The sequence below is a fragment of the Phocoena phocoena genome, chromosome 19 (genome assembly GCF_963924675.1).
Source record: "Phocoena phocoena chromosome 19, mPhoPho1.1, whole genome shotgun sequence".
NCBI classification, from domain to species: Eukaryota; Metazoa; Chordata; class Mammalia; order Artiodactyla; family Phocoenidae; genus Phocoena; species Phocoena phocoena.
Window position 1 is genome coordinate 33,474,720 of NC_089237.1, and position 23,148 is coordinate 33,497,867.

A 23,148-nucleotide genomic window follows, 5' to 3' on the forward strand; every position below is an offset into this window, starting at 1 on the left:
TACATGTGGAATCTAAAAAATAATACAAATGAATGTATATGTAAAACAGAAACAGAGTCACAGACATAGAAAACAAACTTGTGGTTACTGAAAGGGAGAGGGAAGGGGGGAGGGACAAATTAGGGGTATTAACAGGGATTAGGGATTAACAGATACAAAGTACTATATATAAAATAGATAAGCAACAAGGATATACTGTATAGCACAGGGAATACCCAGATTCTTGTAATAACCTATAACGGAATATAATCTGGAAAATACTGAATCACTATGTTGTATACTTGCAACTAACATAATACTGTAAATCAACTATACTTCAATTAAAAAGACTTTATGAGTTATCAACATAAACTACTCCTTAAAGATGTCCACACCAAGTACATGGTATATAAGGCTAACAAAATGCTGGACGTTATCAACCAAGATAGTTTACAGGAACCCAGTAAAGCACATTAATTGATTATGCCTATTATTGTTTTAACTAAATGAAATATAATGTAACAGCCAAAGTGGCTTAAAAAGATTCCTGCACAGAAACTGTCTTGAAGATACTATTAATAATTCATGCACAGGTGAATAACAACAACAAAAAATAGCAGAAATGACAATTTCTCTTACTTCTAGCTTGATCTCTGACAGTTAATTATAAGGTAAAAAAAATGGCAATCTTATCAGAGATAAAAATCCAAGTCTAATTATAGCCATCTTCTATGCAGAAGTTATAATAGAACTAAAAATAAAGTATAGAAAATATGATTTATAGGACCAAATAGAGAAAGTGATTGCTATATAAGTATGAGCTTTAAAGCAGGGCCCTTCAGATAGGAGAGGTGAATGCAGAGTAGGAAAAGATAATACAAATAGTTAATAATATCAATCATTTATTAGGAACTTTGTGCAGATACATTGCTAAGGGCTGTATATATTCAATATTAAATGCTTACCATAACTTTGTGTCTATTTTACATGAGGGAATGGGCTCAGAAGGTTAGTAAAATGCCTAAGGTTTCACAGCTAGTAAGTGGCCATTCCAAGATTCCCACAGAGATCTGACATTAGTCTGTGATTTTTTACTAACTGCTCAAAAAAAATCATGGTGGTATGGATATGATAAACTCAGATTTGCTTTCCAAGTCTTAGAATAACAGAAGTTGGGGTCATTCCTCAAGTTTTTGCAGAAATATTTTTCCTAAAATTATTGGCTCCTTTTGTTCTGACACATTTGCTTTTGTGTACCTATGGCCATTGTCCATAATAACATGATCTCATATTCTTCATCTGTCTCTGTCATTCTATTTCATAAGTAGTCACAGAATTCATTCTTACACTGTTTTAGGTTACTTCCAAATACAATTTCAAATGTAGCAATATTTCTCAAAATGTGTTCCAAAGGATATTAATTAGATTTGTATAAAAGCATAACTGGGTGATGGTGATGGTGATAGTGGTCCTTGTAGGTCAGGTAAGTTAGAGAACTGCAGGATTTAGAAAAAAATAACTTTCTTTCCTGCAGGGTTTCCAGTAGCTTTGATATGCTAATAAGCATTTTGAATATCCCAAAAGGTAACATAATGACTTGTTTTCCTCAAGTTTTCCAACCATATTACACACACACACACTCTCCTTTATTTTGTAGTGTCTCGTGGGACTAATGTCTACCAAGCACATTCTGGGAAACACTGCTACTATACATTCAGATGGTCTTACTCTATTTTGTTATCTTAAGAAGTAAAAATAAACAATTCAGGAGTTTAAATGAGAATCTAGATAACAGAGCTATCATAATTTACTAAGATAAATTATGGATTGGGATTTTTAGGGATGTAATCATAAATTTTTGCATTTAAAATGAAGGCAAGTCATGCATAAAAGAGTCCATGGTACCATTTTGGGAGGCAAAACACTAGGCGAAAGACATAGAACACACCATGAGTTTAAAAAAAAAAAGTTTTATAACTTTATTGCTATTTTAGGGCTAAACAGAAAAAAACTGGCCATAGATATTACTTGTGAATTCTTTGAAAAGCCCCTTTGTACCCAGTGACTTTCCAAATATGCTTCAACTAAGCAAGCAGCAAATGAAATAAATAAATTGTTGCCATTTAACATGAATGATTCCAGACAGATACCTATTTTCTAATATACCTCCAGTTCTTGGACTTTATCCTCCTTTCCTGCCTGGCTCCCATGATATAATTTTTGACCCTCAGGCCCCTTGACCTCTGCGATACCTGGTACATAATATTATAAATCATTTCTACTCTGCTTTCTCACATCTCCTATGGAGATATCAAGAGATACTTCAGAAAGTCACTGCACTGAGCTGAGCAAGTCTGACCTCAACTCTCCCTTCACTGTGCTCCATCATCATAATTTTTAAGTTATTTGATTTGTGCCAATTCTGGATAGCCACTATTGCACTGGCCACCTTCCTAGCCTCAATCCTTTTTAAACAGAACAAAACAACAACCTCTGTTTCAGTCTAATTTTATTGATAAACCCTTCCATTACGAATCCATCCAATTACGTCCTTTCCTTAAAATTTCTGTGTATTCCCCTTTTTCCCCTTCCATTTCCCCTGCTTACTCCTTTTACTTCTTATAATCTGGTTTACGTATCTTTCCTCCCATCCCCACATTTCAAAAATAATTACCTGTAGTGTCACCAAACAACCTGCTATTTGACAAAATAAATGCCTCTCATCAACTTGCTTAACCACTTTGCTACATATAACATTGCTCAAGCCATTTGTTCTTGAAACTTTCTCTTACCTAGGTTTTTCATACTCCACTATCTCATCTACCCTCAGAATATTTAGGCTGTTTTGACTTAATTTCACTTCTACTCCTTAAATGGGGGAAAAGGGAGGTTCCCCAAAGTTTGTCCCTTTCCGCTGCCTTCTCTACAAGCTCTCCCTGAGTGATAACATTCACTGCCATGCTATCATAACTATCACCCTCCAGATCATTCTCAAATCCCTCTCCTGGTGTCCAGTTCCTTATTTCCAATTGCCTTTTGGTTATTTATACCTGTCAGCATCTTGAACTTACTCTTTCCAAAACACAACCCATCATCTTCTCTACCTTTCTCTTCTTATTCTCTTTCCAGTAAAAGTAACATGTCATTAATCATCCGAATAAAAACTTCAGAGTTATCTTTAACTCATTCTCCCTTGGTTCTGACATCCAAATGCAAGCCTCATTGACGAGATACTTGTTTCAGTAAATATCTTAGATCTGTCTCACCATTCCTTTCCATTCTCCTCATCTTCACCATAGTTTAGCTCTTTATTATTCCATATTTGGTAGTCTAGACTACCAACCACCACGTTAATCCCTTCCAAGATAACCAACACTATTTAAGATTACTATTTCTAAAATACCACTTTGATCATGTCATTATTCTCCTTAATGGCTCCTCACTTAACACAGGTACAAATTTCTAAGTTTAATATTTACTCTTCCTTCACTGACCTGCATGTACCCAATTATCTTATTTAAAACATAGATTACTCTCTGCTTACCAACACATTATACATATTGTTTTTCATGCTAATAAAAACGCTTATCATTTTCTGTTCACCTCTTGAGCAGATAAAATCCTATTTATCATTCAAAACTCACTCAAATGCCAACTCTGTTATGAATCCTCTCTTAATGTTCTAAGCTCTATTATTACTATGGCCTTATCACACAATGCATTTTTAAACTTTATTTGTAAATTTCTTTACATTATACCCTAAATTCCTTGAGGGGCAGGCTCCAGTTTTATTTATCTTAATAACATGTGCTGGAGCACCTAACACAATGCCACACACACTGTAATTGTTCAATACACATTTAATGTTTTACAGATGAGTATATAGTGAAGTGGCTATAAAGTATTTACTGCTACACATAGTGAGAAATACCATTTATATCAATGAAATATTATCATTCTTATTATATACAGTTCACTTTGATATTTTCCATTCTATTCTATTTCACTTGTTAAAATGCAATCCACTTAATTGATTTTGCACGAACCCCAATTGTGAAAAGTCTACATTCAGATACTTATGGTGTTCTGTGATTTTAATATAATCCATTTATGATACTTGATTAGTGTGGTAAAGCCATCACAATATCATGGACTACAGTCTGCTGTTGCTAATTTTAGAATACTGATAGATGTAGGCTCCAACCTTGCCTTTTCTGGGTGTAATCTTGTGCCAGTCACAGGTATAGCACTGTGTGAATTTTTTAATATAGCAATGATGACTAAAATCACAGAAAGATAATTATATTTTTGCTTCTAAACGCCATATTATTCCAAAACCAAAAGTTTTTTGTCAACTAAACAAAAGTAGGACTGACTATACTGGCTCAGCAATTTTTTCTTCTTAAAAGATAGTATCTCAAGAAATCTTATGAGTCAGACAGAATGATCAGCAAATGAAGCTAGTTACAAAAGAGTACATACTGTATGATTCTTTTTTACTATTATTAATTTTTATTGGAGTATAGTTGCTTTACAATGTTGTGTTAGTTTCTGCTGTACCGCAAAGTGAATCAGCTATGCATATACATATATCCCCTCTTTTTAGGATTTCCTTCCCATTTAGGTCACCATATAGCACTGAGTGGAGTTCCCTGTGCTATACAGTAGGTTCTCATTAGTCATCTATTTCATACGTCGTAGTGTATATAAGTCAATCTCAATCTCCCAATTCATCTCACCCCTCCCTTACCCCCTTGGTGTCCATACATTTGTCCTCTACATCTGTGCCTCTATTTCTGCTTTTGCAAATAAGTTCATCTGTATGATTCTATTTGTTACTGTGTCCATTATGCTTCCGTAAAGATATTTTTAAAAAATAAATTAAGAAAAATACAAGCCAAAAGAAGGGAAACATATGGGTAAAAAACAAGCATCTCTAACAGATGGATTATAAAATCTGACTCTGTTTAAGATGAGATGGTTGAGGGGGTGACCAGAGGGGAATTTCCTCACCTTCACAGAATGTCATGTCAGCATCATGACCTCAGATTAATTGATATATTATTTCACATGAGGCACTATACTGTTTTTCAACTAAAAAAAAAAATTGGGAAAAATACTAAAAAATATATTTTTAAAAATTTGTTTCTGGTGAGCTGTTTGACAAGTAATGATTTTTACAGTATTTTCAAACTGTGGTGCATAACTCATTAGTAAATTATAAGACCAAATATTTAATGAAATAAAATTGAATATTAAATAAGAACACAAGGATGTAGAAAAGGTAAGTAATGCTTTGAGACTTTTGTTTCAGTTACATATGTGAGTGTGGTGAAGTAAAATGCATTCTTACTATGGATTTGTGGATTCAGGTCATTTTATGGGGATTCTTCTGTGTGTTGACAAGCAGAATACAACAAAAGAATTCTTGTAAACTGATATAATGACTCTTGCACAATATCTGATTTGAAGCCACAAACAGGAAATTATTGGCATGTGGGCCTTGCACCATTACCATCAGCACTTTGCTTTTGCCATCAAAATGCCACAGATTGAATATATTCTTATCTGCCCTAAAATCATATTGGCAAAAAGGAAGTAAATTACTAATTTGGAGCATGAGTATTTCTTTGCAGTTGCTAAGAAAGTTTTGTATGCTCATACAAAGTACTCTGAATTCCCTACTTGACTTATATTGTAAGCCACCCAACAACCTTTGCCTTTCCTCATCATAAATGGATATGGTAGCTTTTAATACTTTTTGGCAATTAGAAAACAATGTTCTGCTATCAACATTAGGTAGATAAAAACAAAACACCTGGATGAGTGGAAGGAGAACTGTGCTCTTATAGCTTCAGTCTTCCTACTCTAAATGCTACATTTAGAGTAAATCAGATCTGCTAAATCAGCACTTCAATTCTGGGTGAACTAGGTAATCTCCTGAGAGTTTCCAAACAACCAGGTCTTTGGAAACTCTCATTCTCAGCAATGGGAACTCTCATTCATTGCTGGTGGGAATGCAAAATGGTACAACCACTTTGTAAGACGGTTTGGCAGTTTCTTACAAAACTACACATCCTCTTACCATATGATCCAACAATTGAGTTCCTTGGTATTTACCTAAAGGAGTTGAAAACTTATGTCCACACAAAGACCTGCACATGACGTTTATAGTAGTTTTATTCATAATTATCCAAATTTGAAGCAACCAAGATGTTCTTCAATAGGTAAATGGGTAAATAAACATCCAGATAAGAGATGAAAAGACACAGAGAAAACTTAAATGCATATTACTAAGTGAAAGAAGCCAATCTGAAAGGGCTATATACTGTATGATTCCAAGTATATGACATTCTGGAAAGGGCAAAACTATGGAGACAATAAAAGGATCAGTGGTTGCTATGGGTGGGGGGCAAGGTTGTGGAGAGATGACAGGCAATGAACAGAGAATATTTTGCGTAATAAAGATACTCTGTATGATACAATAATGATTGATACATGTCATTATACATTTGTCCAAACCCACACAGAACGTATACACCAAGAGTGAACTGTAATGTAAACTATGGACTTTGGGTGATTATGATGTGTCAGTGTAGGTTCATCAGTTATAATAGTCTATAAATTCAACGTAGCAAGATTTTGGCAAAAAATGTATACAGATAAGATAAGCCAAAGTAATATTTGAAAAGAAGAACAAGGTGGGAAAGTGTGTCTTAGCAGATATCAAGACTTATGAAACCAAATAAACCAGCAGAATAAAGAGCTCAGAAATGCCCATGCAAATATGGAAATCTTATAAATGACAGAGCTGGACTGAAAATAATCCTTCCATCCCACTGAAATATGAATTTACATAAAAAAAATTACCTTTATAAAAATAATTTAACAAAATTTATATAATATTTATATTTTTTGATTGTGAATCAATAATATAATTACTACTCAAATCAGAAGAAAATTTTAATATGTAAAATCTAATGAACATAGTAAATTGAAATAAATATATTATAATTTACCTAAATTTTTTGGTAACAAAATGATAGGGTGATCAATGAAAGATTTTTAAGCTTGAAATTATAACATATCAGGGTAACATTCTAGGGTAATATAGAAGAGAAGTAAGAGTTAACAGAGAAAAAGGAAAGATGATAAATTTCTGAGAATAAGAACTGATGCCTGAATTTTCTTTTAAAAGATAATTATGGGTACCAAAAACTACAGTATTAGATTTCATTAGATATATTTAAAAGAGTTATATAATAGGTTTCCTTATAAAAAGAAAAATATTTAAGAGGGGTCCAAGATGGTGGCATAGGAAGACCCTGAGTTCACCTCTTCCCACGAACACATCCAATCTACACCTACATACAGAGAAATTTATTTTGAAGATCTGAAGGCTGAATGGACAGCTACTGCACATAGAAGGACCACATAGAAATGGGTAGTAAAGATGGAAACATAGTATCCATGAGAACCCCACCCTGACCTGCAGTAGGGAGAGATTTTCTGAGGGGCCTGAGCACAGACTTGCCCACCCTGGGACACGACCAAAAAACAGAAGTTTAAAGGGCACCTGGACTAACGCTAGAGCTTCTGCAAATGAGCAAGGAACTGCTGGAGATCTCTCTGGGGTCAGAGGGGCCAGCAACTGCCATCATTTGAGTTCCCTCATGACTCCCCCGGCCCATGCCCACTCCAGCCCGAGCTGCCCCACCAAGGCAGATTTGAGTGCAGCACTCCCCTGGGACCAAACCTGGCATGCAACAACTCCAACCCCAGCCAACTCACTAAGGTGGTCTCAGATGCAGCATTCACCAAGGCTTTCCTCCAGCCTGTGCCTATTCTAGCCCCAGCCACCCTGCTGAGGTGGCCTCAGGTGCTGCACTCTCCATGGACTGCCTGCTCTAGCTCTATCCAGCCTGCCAAAGCCACCAGGCACAAGCAGTCTACACAGGGAATGCTCCTCTACAAGCCATTCTTTCAAAACCACAGAGGTAGCTATTTTGCCCAATTTATAGAAACAAAAACTGAAAGTCAAATAAAATGAGGAGACAGAGGAATGTTTCAAACTAAGGATCAAAATAAACCCCCACGCCCCCCCCAAAAAACCTTAATGAAATGGAGATAAATAATTTACCCGATAAAGAGCTCAAGGAAACGGACATAAGGATGCTTACCAAACTCAGAAGAATGAAGGAACACAGTGAGAACTTCAACAAACACTTAGAAAATATAAGAACTAATCAGAACTGAAGAATACAATACAATAGAGGGAATACAATAGAGAGAATAACAGCATACTAGATAATAAAGGAGAATAGATAAGTGATCTGGAAGACAGAATAGTGGAAATCACACAATCAGAACAGCAAAAAGAAGAAAGAAGTTTTTAAAATGAAGAGAGTTTAAGAGACCTCTAGGGCAACATCAAGAGTACCACATTTACATTATAGGGGTTCTATAAGGAGAAGAGAAAAAGGGCCAAAAAACTTATTTGTAGAAATAAAAGCTTATTTGAAGAAAAAAATGAAATAAAAATTTCCCTAACCTGGAAAAGAAAACAGACATTCAGGTACAGGAAACACAGAGTCCCCAAAAAGATGAACCCAAAGAGATTCTCACTGAAATATATTATAATTAAAATGGCAAAAGAGGGAATCTTAAAGGCAGCAAGAGAAATATAGCTAATCACATACAAGGGAAACCCCATAAGACCATCAGCTGATTTTTCAGCAGAAAATTTACAGGCCAGAAGGGAGTGGCATAATATATTTAAAGTGCTAAAAGAAAAAATAAAATAAAATATAATATCTGGCAAGGTTATCATTTAAAATTGAAGGAGAGATAAAGGGTTTCCCAGACAAAGGAGTTCATCACCACTAAACCAGTCAGACAAGAAATGTTAAAAGGTCTTCTTTAAGCAGAAAAGAAAAGGCTGTAACTAGAAATAAGACAACATATGGAAGGAAGAAAAAAATCCCACTGGTAAAGGCAAATATATAGTGAAGGCAAGGGATCAGCCATTTAAAAAGCCAGTACAAAGGTTAAAAGACAAAAGTAATACAATCAATTGTAACTACAGTAAGTAGTTAAGGGATTCAGAGAATAAAAAGATGTAAAATATGACATCAAAAACATAAAATGTGTGGAGAAGATAAAAACGTAGTGTTTTTATAATGGCTTCAAAATTAAGTGACTATCAGTTTAAAACAGATGGCTATACACAGGTCAATATATAAGACCCTCACAGCAACCACAAACCATAAACCTTTAATAGATACACAAAAAATAAAAAGAAAGGAATCCAAATATAAACTAAAGAAATCCAACAAATCACAAAGAAACAAACCAAGAGAAGAAAATAGGAACAGAGAAGAACTACAAAAACAACCAGAAAACAACTAAAGTGGTAATAAATACATACCTATCAATAATTACTTTAAGTGTAAATGGACTAAATGCTCCAATCAAAAGCCACTGATTAAAGAAAAAAAAAAAAAAAAGACCCATCTATATGCTGCCTGCAAGAGGCTTACCTCAGATCTAAAGCCTCAAATAGATTGAAAGTGAAGGCATGGGAAGAGATTACATACAATGGAAACAAAAGAAAGCTCGGGTAGCAATACTCATATCAGATTAAATAGACTTTAAAACAAAGACTATAACAAAAGACAAGGGGTCAATCCAACAAGAGAATATAACACTTGTAAACATTTATGCACCCAACACAGAATCACCTAAATATACAAAGCAAATGTTAACAGACATAAAAGGAGAAGTAGATAGCAATACAATAATAAGGGACTTTAATAACCCACTTACATCAATGGACAGATCATCCAGACAGAAAATCAATAAGGAAACCCTGGCCTTAAACAACACATTAGATCACATGAACCTAATAGATATATACAGAACATTCCATTAAACGCAGCAGAACATGCATTCTTTCAAGTGCACATGGAACATTCTCCATGACAGATCATATGTTAGGCCACAAAACAAGTCTCAGTAAATTTAAGAAGACTAAAATCATACCAAGCAACTTTTCTGACCACAGTAGAAAGACTACAAGAAGAAAATTGTAAAGAAAACAGGTGGAAACATCAGGCAACTAAACAACCAATGAGTCAATGAAGAAATCAAAGAGGAAATTTTAAAAAATACCTTGAGACAATGAAAATGGAAACACAACTGTCCAAAATCTATGCAATGCAGCAAAAGCAGTTCTAAGAAGGAAGTTTATAGCAATAAAGTCCTACCTCAGGAAACAAGAAAAAATCTCAAATAAACAATCTAAGTGTAAATTTAAAGGAAGTGGAAAAAGAGGAACAAGTTAGTAGAAGGAAAGAAATAAAGATCAGAGCAAAAGTAAATGAAATAGAGATTTAAAAAGCAATAGAAAGGATCAATGAAACTAAGAGTTGGTTCTTTGAAAAGATAAATAAAATTGACAAACCTTCAGCCATCAAGAAAAAAATAAACTCCAAATAAATTAAATCAGAAATAAAAGAGAAATTACAATGGACCCACAGAAATACAAAGGATCATAAGAAAACACTATGAAAAATGATATGCCAAACTAGACAATCTAGAAGAAATAGATAAATTCCTAGAGACAGACAATCTTCCATGAAAGAGTCATGAAGAAATAGAAAATATGAATAGACTGATTACTAGTAAGGAAATTAATACATAATCAAAAAACTCCCCCAAAACAAAAGTCCAGATCCAGATGGCTTCATAGGTAACTTCTACCAAACACTGAAAGAAGAGTTAATCCCTATACTTCTCAAATTACTCCAGAAAACTAAAGAGAAGGCCACACTTCCAAATTCATTTTACAAGGCCAGCATTACCCTGAGACCAAAAACAAAGACACAGCACACATACAAAAAATTATAGGACAATGTCCTTGATAAACATGGATGCAAAAATTAATAAAATATTAGCAAACCAAATTCAACAACAGATTAAAAGAATCATACACCATGATCAATTAGGATTCATTCCAGGGATTCAAGGATGGTTTGACATCTGTAAATAAAACAATGTGATATACCACATGAACAAAACAGAGGATAAAAACCATGTGATCATGCAAAAGGATGCAGAAAAAGCATTTGACAAAATTCAACATCCATTTCAGATAAAAACTCTCACAAAGTGGATATAGAGGGAACACACCTTAACATAATAAAAGCCATACATGAGAAAACCACAGCCAACATACTATTCCACATTGAAAAGCTGAAAGCATTTCTGCTAACACCAGGAACAAGACAAGGACGCTCATTCTTGCATCCACTTTTATTCAACACAGTATTGGAGGTCCCAGCCAGAGCAATCAGATAAGAAAAAGAAATAAAAGGCATCTAAATTGGAAAGGTAGAAGTAAAATTGTCACTATTGATACTATATATAAAAAAACCCAAAGACGCCACCAAAAAACTACTAGGATTAATAAATGAATTCAGTAAAGTTGCAGGATACAAAACTAATATACAGAAATCTGTTGCATTTCTGTACACTAATAATGAACTATCAGAAAGAGAAATCAAGAAAACAATTCCATTTACAACTGCATCAAAAAGAATAAAATATTTAGGAATAAATTTAAACAGAGAGGTGAAAGACCTGTACTCTGATAAGTATAAGACATAGAGGAAAAAGTTGAAGACAACAGAAAAGAATAAAAAGATATACTGTACTCATGGACTGGAAGCATCAATATTGTTAAAATGTCCACACTACCCAAAGCAATCTACAGATTCAGTGCAATCCCTATCAAAATATCAATGACATTTTTCACAGAACTAGAACAAATAATCCTAAAATTAGTATTGAACCACAAAAGACCCCTAATAACCAAAACAATCTTTTAGGATATATATATAAAGGATATATATATATATATCCTTTCTTATATTCTTTTTACATTGTGGTTTATCCCAGGACATTGAATATAGTTCCCTGTGCTATACAGTAGGACCTTGTTGTCCATCCATTCTATATATAATAGTTTGCATCTCCTAACCCCAAATTCCCAGTCCAACCCTCCCACACACCCCCTTTGGCAAACACAAGTCAGTTCTCTATGTCTGAGAGTCTGTTTCTGCTTTGTAGATAGGTTCATTTGTGTCATATTTTAGATTCTGCATATAAGTGATATATTGTATTTGTCTTTCCCTTTCTGACTTACTTCACTTAGTATGACCATCTCTAGTTGCATCCATGTTGCTGCAAATGGCATTATTTTGTTCTTTTTTATGGCTGAGTAGTATTCCATAGTATATATGTACCGCATCTTTATCCATTCATTTTTGATGGACACTTAGGTTGTTTCCATGTCTTGGCTATTGTGACTAGTGCTGCTATGAACATAGGAGTGCATGTATCCTTTGGAATTAGAGTTTTGTCCGGACATGTGTTTGACTTCCATACTGTTTTCCATAGTGGCTGCACCAACTTACATTCCCATCAACAGTGTAGGAGGGTTCTCTTTTCTCCATACCCTCTCCAGAATTTGTTATTTGTAGGCTTTTTAATGATGGCCATTCTGACTGGTGTGAGGTGGTACCTCACTGTAATTTTGATTTGCATTTTTCTAATAATTAGTGATGTTGAGTATCTTTTCATGTGCTTATTGGCCAACTGTATGTCTTCTTTTGAGAAATGTCTATTTAGGTCTTCTGCCCATTTTTTGATTGGGTTGTTTGTTTTTGTTGTTGTTGTTGAGTTGAGTTATATGAACTGTCTGTATATTTTGGAAATTAAGCCTTTGTCGGTTGCATCATTTGCAAATATTTTCTCCCATCCCATAGACTGTCTTTTTGTTTTGTTTTTGGTTGCCTTTGCTGTGCAAAAGCTTGTAAGTGTGATTAGATCCCATTTGTTTATTTTTGTTTTTATTTCTATTGCCTTGGGAGACTGATCTAAGAAAACACTAGTACAATTTGCCTCAGAGAATGTTTTGCCTATGTTCTCTTCTAGGAGTTTTATGGTGTCTTGTCTTACATTTAAGTCTTTAAGCCATTTTGAGTTTATTTTTCTGTATGGTGTGAGGGTGTGTCCTAACTTCATTCATTTCATGCAGCTGTACAACTTTCTCACTTGCTGAAGAGACTGTCTTTTACCCATTTTATACTCTTGCCTCCTTTGTCAAAGATTAATTGACCATAGGTATGTGGGTTTATTTCTGGGCTCTCTATTAGGTTCCATTGATGTAAGTATTTGTTTTTGTGCCAATACCATGCCGCTTGCATTACTGTAGTTTTTTAGTATTGTATGAAGTCTGGGAGGATTATGCCTCCTGCTTTCTTCTTTTTCCTCAGAACTGCTTTGGCTTCCTTCTTTTTCTTCAGAATTGCTTTGGGAATTCTGAGTCTTTTATGGTTACATATAAATTTTAGGATTATTTGTTCTAGTTCTATGAAAAATGTCATGGGTAATTTGATGGGGATTGGGTTAAATCTGTATATTGCTTTGGGTAGTATGGCCATTTTAACAATATTAATTCTTCCAATCCAAGAGGATGGGATATCTTTGCATTTCTTTGAACCATCTTCAATTACCTTTACTAATGTTTTATAGTTCTCAACATATAAGATTTTCACCTCATTGGTTAGGTTTATTCCCATTTTATTTCTTCTGGTGTGATTTTAAAAGGTATTGTATTTTTATATTCCCTTTCTGATATTTCATTGTTAGTGTAAGGAAATGAAACCGATTTCTGTATGTTAATCTTGTACCCTGCTACCTTGCTGAATTCATTTATCAGTTCTAGCAGTTTTTGTGTGGAGTCTTTAGGGTTTTTTATATAGAGTATCATGTCATCTGCATATAATGACAATTTTACCTCTTCTTTTCCAACTTGGATAACTTTTATTTCTTTTTCTTGTCTGATTGTTGTGGCTAGGAATTCTAATACTACATTGAAGAGAAGTGATGAGAGTGGGCATCCTTGTCTTGTTCCAGATTTTAGTGGGAAGGTTTTCAGCTTGTTACCATTGAGTATTATATTGGTTGTGGGTTTGTCATAAATAGCTTTTATTATGTTGAGTTATGTTCCTTATATAACACTTTGGTAAGAATTTTTATCACAAATGGACATTGAATTTTGTCAAATGCTTTTTCTGCATCTATTGAGATAATCATGTAGTTTTTGTCTTTTCTTTTGTTGGTGTGGTGTATCACATTGATTGATTTGCATATGTTGAACCATCCTTGTGAACTGGGGACGAATCCCACTTGGTCACAGTGTATGATCTTTTTTATGTATTGTTGGATTCAGTTTGCTAATATTTTGTTGAGAATTTCTGCATCTATATTCATCAGAGAAATTGGCCTGTAATTTTCTTTTTTCATGGTATCTTTGGTTTTGTTACCAGGGTGATGGTGGCTTCATAGAATGTCTTTGGGAGTGTTCCCTCCTCTCCAGTATTTTGGAAGAGTTTGAGAGGGATCAGTAAAAGGTCTTCTTTTATGTTTGGTAGAATTCAAACAAGCCATCTGGTCCTGGACTTTTCTTTATAGGGAGTCTTTTTAAATTACATATTCTATTTCATTTCTAGTGATCAGTTTGTTTTCATTTCTAGTGATCGGTTTGTTCAAAGCTATCTTGAGAAAAAGAAGAGCAAAGCTGGAAGTATCATGCTCCCAGACATGAACCTACACTTCAAAGGTACAGTAATCGAAACAGTATGGTACTGGCCCAAAACAGACACATAGATCAATGGAACAGAATCAAGAGCCCTGAAATAAACCCACACTTACATAGTCAATTAATCTATGACATAAGAGGCAAGAATATACAATGGGGAAGATACAGTCCCTTCAATAAATGGTGCTGAGAAAATTAGCTACATGCAAAAGAATGAACTGGACTACTTTCTTACACCATACACACACACACACACACACACACACACACACACAAAACACAAAGTGAATTTAAGACTTAAGTGTAAGACCTGAAACTATAAATCTCCTAGAAGAAATCATAGGCAGCACACACTTTGACATCAGTCTTAACAATATTTTTTTGGATATGTCTCCTCAAGCAAGGGTAACAAAAGCAAAAATAAACAAATGGGACTACACCGAACTAAAAAGCTTTTGCACAGAGAATGAAACCACCAACAAAACAAAAAGGCAACCTACTGAATGAGAGACATTTGGAAATGATATATCCAATAAGGTGTTGATATCCAAAATATAAAAAGAACTCATACAACTCATTATCAAAGAACAGATACCCCAATTAAAAATGGGCAGAGGGGGCTTCCCTGGTGGCACAGTGGTTAAAAATCCACCTGCTCATGCAGGGGACAGGCATCCAAGCTCTGGTCTGGGAAGATCCCACATGCCACGGAGCAACAAAGCCCGTGCTCCACAACTACTGAGCCTGCGCTCTAGAGCCCACAAGCCACAGCTACTGAGTCCATGAGCCACAATTACTGAGCCCGTGCACCACAACTACTGAAGCCCACATGCCTAGAGCCAGTGCTTCGCAACAAGAGAATCCACCACAATGAGAAGCCCGTGCACCACAATGAGGAGTAGACCCTGCTCGCTGCAAGTAGAGAAAGCCTGCGTGCAACAATGAAGACCCAACACAGCCAAAAATAATTAAATAAAATAAAGTAAATTTATCAAAAAAAGAAAGAAAAAAAGGTGGGCAGAGGATCTGAAGAGACATTTTCCAAAGAAGATATACAGATGGCCAACAGGAACATGAAAAGGTGCTCAACATCACTAATCATCAGGGAAATGTAAACCAAAACCACAGTGAGATATCACCTCACACCTGTCAACAATGGTTATTATCAAAAAGACAGCAAACAACAAGTGTTGGTGAGGATGTGGAGAAAAGGAACCCTCATGCACTGTTGGTGGGATTGTAAATTGTTGCAGCCACTTTGGAAAACAGTATGGTATGAAGGTTCCTCAAAAAACTAAAAAGAGAACTACTATATGATCCAGCAATTCCACTTCTGGGTATTTATCTGAAGAAAAATAAAACACTAATTCAAAAAGATATATGTATTTTGTTGCAGCATTATTTACAAAAGCCGAGATATGGAAGCAACCTAAGTGTCCAGAGATGGATGAATAAATAAAGATGTGGTATGTATATGTAAACATATATATATATAATGATATAATGTTATATATATTATACATGATATATACATACTATTACTCAGCCATAAAAAAGAATCTCGCCATCTGTGGCAACATGGATGGACTTGAAGGATATCATGGTAAGTAAAATAACTCAGACAGAAAAAAACAAATACTGTATGATCTCATTTACATGTGGAACCTAAAAAACAAAACAAACAAATAAAATGAACAAAATATAACAGAAACAGACTCATAAATAGAGAACAGGTGGTTGCTAGAGGGGAGACAGAACAGGGTGGATGCAGAATAGGTGAAGGGGATTGAGAGGTACAAACTTCCAGATATAAAATAAATAAGTCACAGGGCTGTAAGTTATACATAAGGAATACAGTCAAAAATATTGTAACAACTTTGTATGGTGATGGGTAATAACTGGTTTTATTGTCGTAATCATTGCATAATGTATAAAAATATCATTCTCAATGTTGTACACCTGAAACTAATATTTCATCTTAATTATAACTTTAAAAACTATATTTATGGGACTTCCCTGCTAGTGCAGTGGTTAAGAATCCACCTGCCAGGCTTCCCTGGTGGCACAGTGGTTGAGAGTCTGCCTGCCAATGCAGGGGACACGGGTTCGAGCCCTGGTCCGGGAAGATCCCACATGCCGCAGAGCAACTAGGCCCGTGAGCCACAATTACTGAGCCTGCGCGTCTGGAGCCTGTGCTCCGCAACAAGAGAGGCCGCGACAGTAAGAGGCCCGCGCACCGTGATGAAGAGTGGACCCCGCTTACCACAGCTGGAGAAAGCCCTCACACAGCAACGAACACCCAACACAGCCATAAATAGATAAATAAATAAATTTAGAAAAATGTAAAAAAAAAAAAAAAAAAAGAAAGAATCTACCTGCCAATGCAGGGGACATGGATTTGATCCCTGGTCTGGGAAGATGCCACATGTCACAAAACAACTAAGCCCGTGTGCCACAACTACTGAGCCTGAGCTCTAGAGCCTGCAAGCCACAACTACTGAGCCCACACACCACAGCTACTGAAGCCCGTGCACCCTAGAGCCTCCACACAGCAACTACTGAGTCCACGTGCCACAACTACTGAGCCCGTGTCCTGCAACTACTGAAGCCCGTGCACCTAGAGCCTGTGCTCCACAGCAAGAGAATCCACCGCAATGAGAAGCCCGCGCACCACAAAGAAGAGTAGCCCCCACTCCCCGCAACTAGAGAAAGCCCACGTACAGCAACAAAGATGCAACACAGCTAAAAAACAACAACAACAAAACTATATTTATAGTAATTGGAAACCAAACCAAACCACCAACCATTACACAATTAGACTAAGTTGATTTTAAGGCAAGAAACATTCTAGAAATGAAGAGAATCAATATCTTGTCAGAATACAACAATACTAAATAGTATACACCTAATAATACAGGCTTAGGATATGTTAAGCGAAAATTAGCCGAACTAAATAGAGATTATAAAACACCTCTCTCTCAGTAACAGACAATACAATAAAAGGTGACCAAAGAAAGATTAATGAAATAGAAAATTCTAAAGGTAAATGGAAAATGTGAACCACATGACTAACAACTGTGACCTAACTGACATATGGGAAGCACTGCACTCAACAACTGTAGAATATACATGCTTTCCACAAGATGGGAAACATTCCATAAAATTGACTATATGCTGGGTATATGGTCAAAGGATCAATACCACATAGAATATGCTCTCTAACCTCTGGAATTAAACTAGAAATCAGTAATCAAAAGGGAACTATATAACTAGAAAATATTTAAAACACTTTAAAATAAGGAAACATTATATACTGTTGAGTCATTATTAAAATATGACCTATAGAAACTTATGGGTGTGATTACTTGTAAAAATTGTGTTGTGAGTTCCCTGGTGGTCTAGTGGTTAGGATTCAGTGCTTTCACTGTGGAGGCCTGGATTCAATCCCTGGTTGGGGAACTGAGATCCCAGAAGCCATGTGGTGTGGCAAAAAAAAAAAAAAAAGAAAAAAGAAAAAAAAAAGTGCAGTACATCTATGAAATAAAAAGCAACATCATCAAAAATAAGGATTAAAAATCTAAAAAAATTCTATGTTAATGTTTGGTAAATTTTAATATCTTGATGAAAGGAAAATTTTTCTAGGAAGATGTACATTAACAAAATTATTCAAGAAGAGAACAAAACCCTGAATAGAACAACCTTAGAAGACATTAAAATAAGTAGGAAATATCTCTTCTCCTGAAAGATCTAGGCCCAAATCACTTGGTATATGAAACATTTTCAAACCTTCAAGGAACAGATAACATTTCTATTACTTAAACTGTTTCACAAGAATTGGAATGGGGGCTTCCCTGGTGGTGCAGTTGTTGAGAGTCCACCTGCTGATGCAGGGGACATGGGTTCGTGCCCCGGTCCGGGAGGATCCCACATGCCGCGGAGTGGCTAGGCCCGTGAGCTATGGCCGCTGAGCCTGCGCGTCCAGAGCCTGTGCTCCGCAACAGGAGAGGCCACAACAGTGAGAGGTCCACGTACCACAAAACAAAACAAAACAAAACAAAAACACAAAAACAAACAAACAAAAAGAATTGGAATGGTATACAGCTGACCCTTGAACAATGTGGGGGGTTAGGGACACTGATCCTCCACAGGGTGGAAAATCCAAGTATGACTATACAGTAGGCCCTCCACATCTGTGGTTTTGCACTTAAGGATTTAACCAACCTCAGATTGTATAGTATTGCAGTATATACCACTGGAAAAAAAAAAAAATCCATGTGTAAGTGTACACATGCAGTTCAAACCTGAGTAGTTCAATGGTGAACTGTAAAACTTATTCATTAAGTAAGATAATGCTACCTTCTTTTAAAAAATCAAAAATGTAAAATGACTCAAATATCATGGAAATTAATTTCTTGTTCATTTTTGTAGCTCCTATTCAACAGTATTTAGAAAAAGTAAAAATTTGTGAAGGAGACAAAGTAATTAATTTCAAATGTCTACCTAGAAAACCTAAGATAAATAACTGAAAAATAACTGGCATAAGGGAGTTCAATAAAGTGGCATCACAGAGAATAACCATTCAAAAATTAATCTTTAATATTTGTAATGAGATGGATAGACCTAGAGTCTGTCATACAGAGTGAAGTAAGTCAGAAAGACAAAGACAAATACCGTATGCTAACACATATATATGGAATTTAAGGGGAAAAAATGTCATGAAGAACCTAGGGATAAGACAGGAATAGAGGCGCAGACCTACTGGAGAACGGACTTAAGGATATGGGGAGGGGGAAGGGTGAGTTTTGACAGGGCGAGAGAGAGTCATGGACATATACACACTAACAAACGTAGTAAGGTAGATAGCTAGGGGGAAGCAGCCGCAAGGCACAGGGATATTAGCTCGGGGCTTTGGGACAGCCTGGAGGGGTGGGAGGGGGAGAGTGGGAGGGAGGGAGACGCAAGAGGGAAGACACATGGGAGCACATGTATATGTATAGCTGATTCACTTTGTTATAAATCAGAAACTAACACACCATTGTAAAGCAATTATACCCCAATAAAGATGTTAAAAAAAAAAATTAATCTTTATTAATCATCAATTAGAAAATATAATGGTAAAAAAATTCCCATTTCCAATAGCATCAAACTATAGCATACTTATTCAGATCTAACAAGAAATACTTAAGACCTACATGAAGCAAGATATATTTGTTTCTTTCCAAAACATCAACAAAGATCTAAATGAATGGAGAAACAAATCACGTTCGCTTCTCCCAAACCACCCTCTATATTCAATGTAATTCCAAGTAAAAAAAGAAAGTCCCAATTGAAATTTTATTACCATGGTAAAATGATTCTAAAGATCATGCAGATGATCAAAATCAAGAAGTTAAAAAAATATTAGACTTAACCTAACAATAGCAATGAACCTAGAACTAAACAATGAACCTAGAACTAAAAAGCTAGAGCAATTAAAATAATAACGTAGTGGCAGAGAGAAATGGATCAAGGGAACAGAGGTTTGTTTAGAAAGAGAGCTATGTACATGTAAAGGAATGAAATTAGAACACTGCCTAACACCATACACAAAAATAAACTCAAAATGGATTAAAGACCTACATGTAAGGCCAGACACTATAAAACTCTTAGAGGGAAACACAGGCAGAACACTCTATGACGTAAATCACAGCAAGATCCTTTTTGACCCACCTCTTAGAGAAATGGAAATAAAAATAAACAAATGGGACCTAATAAAACTTAAAAGCTTTTGCACAGCAAAGCAAACCATAAACAAGACGAAAAGACAACCCTCAGAATGGGAGAACATATTTGCAAACGAAGCAACTGACAGAGGATTAATCTCTGAAATATACAAGCAGCCCATGCAGCTCAATATCAAAAAACCAAACAACCCAGTCCAAAAATGGGCAGAAGACCTAAACAGACATTTCTCCAAAGAAGACATACAGACTGCCAACAAACACATGAAAGGATGCTCAACATCACTAATCATTAGAGAAATACAAATCAGCGCTACAATGAGCTATCACCTCACACCGGTCAGAATGGCCATCATCAAAAAATCTACAAACAATAAATGCTGGAGAGGGTGTGGAGAAAAGGGAACCCTCTTGCACTGTTGGTGGGAATGTAAATTGATACAGCCACTATGGAGAACAGTATGGAGGTTCCTTCAAAAACTAAAAATAGAACTACCATATGACCCAGCAATCCCACTACTGGGCATATACCCTGAAAAACCCATAATTCAAAAAGAGTCATGTACCAAAATGTTCATTGCAGCTCTATTTACAATAGCCAGGACATGGAAGCAACCTAAGTGTCCAGTGACAGATAAATGGATAAAGAAGATGTGGCACATATATACAATGGAATATTCCTCTGCCATAAATAGAAACAAAAACTGAGTTATTTGTAGTGAGGTGGATGGACCTAGAGTGTGTCATACAGAGTGAAGTAATTCAGAAAGAGAAAAACAAATACCATATGCTAACACATATATATGGAATCTAAAAAAAAAAAAAGTTTCTGAAGAACCTAGGGGCAGGACAGGAATAAAGATGTAGATGTAGAGAATGGACTTGAGGATATGGGGAGGGGGAAGGGTAAGCTGGGATGAAGTGAGAGAGTGGCATGGACATATATACACTACCAAATATAAAATAGCTAGTGGGAAGCAGCTGCATAGCACAGGGAGATCAGCTCGGTGCTTTGTGACCACCACCTAGAGGGGTGGGATAGGGAGGGAGGGAAGGAGATGCAAGAGGGAGGGGATATGGGGATATATGTATACGTATAGCTGATTCACTGTTATACAGCAGCAACGAATACAACAATGTAAAGCAATTATACTCCAATAAAGATGCTTAAAAAAAAAATAGAAAGAAACAGAGCTGTGTATCCAGATGCAATTTAGTATGTATTAAAGTTGTATTTCAAATTAGTGGTAAAAGTGGAAAAGGATGGTTATTGAATAAATGACGGTGGAATAAGTGCACGTGGTTATCCATTTGGGGCCCAACCTCATGAATAAACAAAAATAAGTTATCTATATATGATATGTTAATACGTAATATAAATTGGGAAGACCTTCTTTAATAATGTAACAGTATCAAAAATTCATAACAGAAAGGACTGAAAGATTTGGCAATATAAGTGTCAAAGGTTTGAGAACAAATGAGTTACAAAGTTAACTGACTTCACAATTCCATTTTATGTAAAGCACAAAAAGAGCAAAACCAATCTATGTTGCTGGAAGCAAAAGAGTAGCTGTTACCTTGACTTGGGGTGGGGAGGGCAAGCGCTAGTAATTAGAAAGGAACTCGGCGAGTAGGAGACAGACTTCAGGGTCCTGGTAGTTTCTTTAACGTTATGTTTCTTGATGTGGATGCTGATTACACAAGAATGGTTCAGATTGTAAAATTTCAGAGGGTTTACACTTACGATATGAGTACTTTTCTGTGGTAAATTTAAAGATGGGAATAGCATGAGGGAATAGTGAGAGAGGAGGATAGAGGAGATCAAGGTAAATTTTTACTTTTGATTATATGTATTTTATATATTTATCCAAAAAGCATGTATCATCTGCATAATTTATTTTTTTAAAAAATAAAAAAAGCCTATATATATGACAGATAACATTTAAGACTTATGATTTAAGTGCAATCAAGACAATTCTATAGGGCATACTCTACCTGTGAATCTAATATGTTGGAAATTTCATGTGCACCAACATTTGCTTCACCCAAATGCAAGGAAAACAAGTTTCTGGCAACCTGGACAAAATCTAAAATAGAACACATTTCAGTAAGAATACAGCATTTAACCTCATCTAAGCAAACCTTACCTTTTTCTACATGAAGCTGAAGCTATGTGTTATAACTAATGCTTACAATTTAACTTACTTAAATTACCTTAAAATAGTGTTAACTGAAGTGACAGATAAATTTAAGTTCATATAAGAAGTAAGAGATAAACTGGTTTTCACTCATTTCATTTAACTTTGCTGAAGTTAATAAATCAGATACGATAATGAAGCAAATAAATGTCACAGGCATAACTATCTCTCCAACTCTTTTATTATGAATAGTACTTTTTCTAAAACATATGATAATATTATGATTTACAGCTTTTCTAGCCGAAAGAACCTGTGGTTTAATAATGATAATAATAATAGCAGGAAATGTTTCTATAACAGACTCTATATGCTACGCATGGCCCTTTGCGATTTCGTCTTGAGAATTTTCTGCGGTAGTTCTCATCCTCTCCATTTTACAGTTTGGGCTAAGATAAGTTAACTGTCTTAAACCTCCCAAGACTACTTGGCAAATAAGTAGCAGAGCAAGATTCCATTGAAGTGTGACTAGAAGGCATATTCTCTTGTTTGTTATATAACACTGCCTGATGCCAACCTAGCAAACTATATGCTTCTTCAGACATGGAGTGTGACCTGTTCATCCATCTAACTTCAATTTTTTTTAAGA

The 23,148-nt window shown here is 35.5% G+C and overlaps 1 protein-coding gene across 3 annotated transcripts in view; it reads right to left on the reverse strand.

The window, feature by feature from the left end:
• STXBP4 (syntaxin binding protein 4) overlaps positions 1 to 23,148 on the reverse strand; it is a 170,203-nt gene that overhangs the window by 99,479 nt on the left and 47,576 nt on the right. For all 3 annotated transcript variants that reach the window (XM_065897361.1, XM_065897360.1, XM_065897362.1), the window contains exon 8: positions 22,360 to 22,451. In XM_065897361.1, the coding sequence (XP_065753433.1) occupies positions 22,360 to 22,451 (92 nt within the window). The remainder of the gene's footprint in view (positions 1 to 22,359; positions 22,452 to 23,148) is intronic.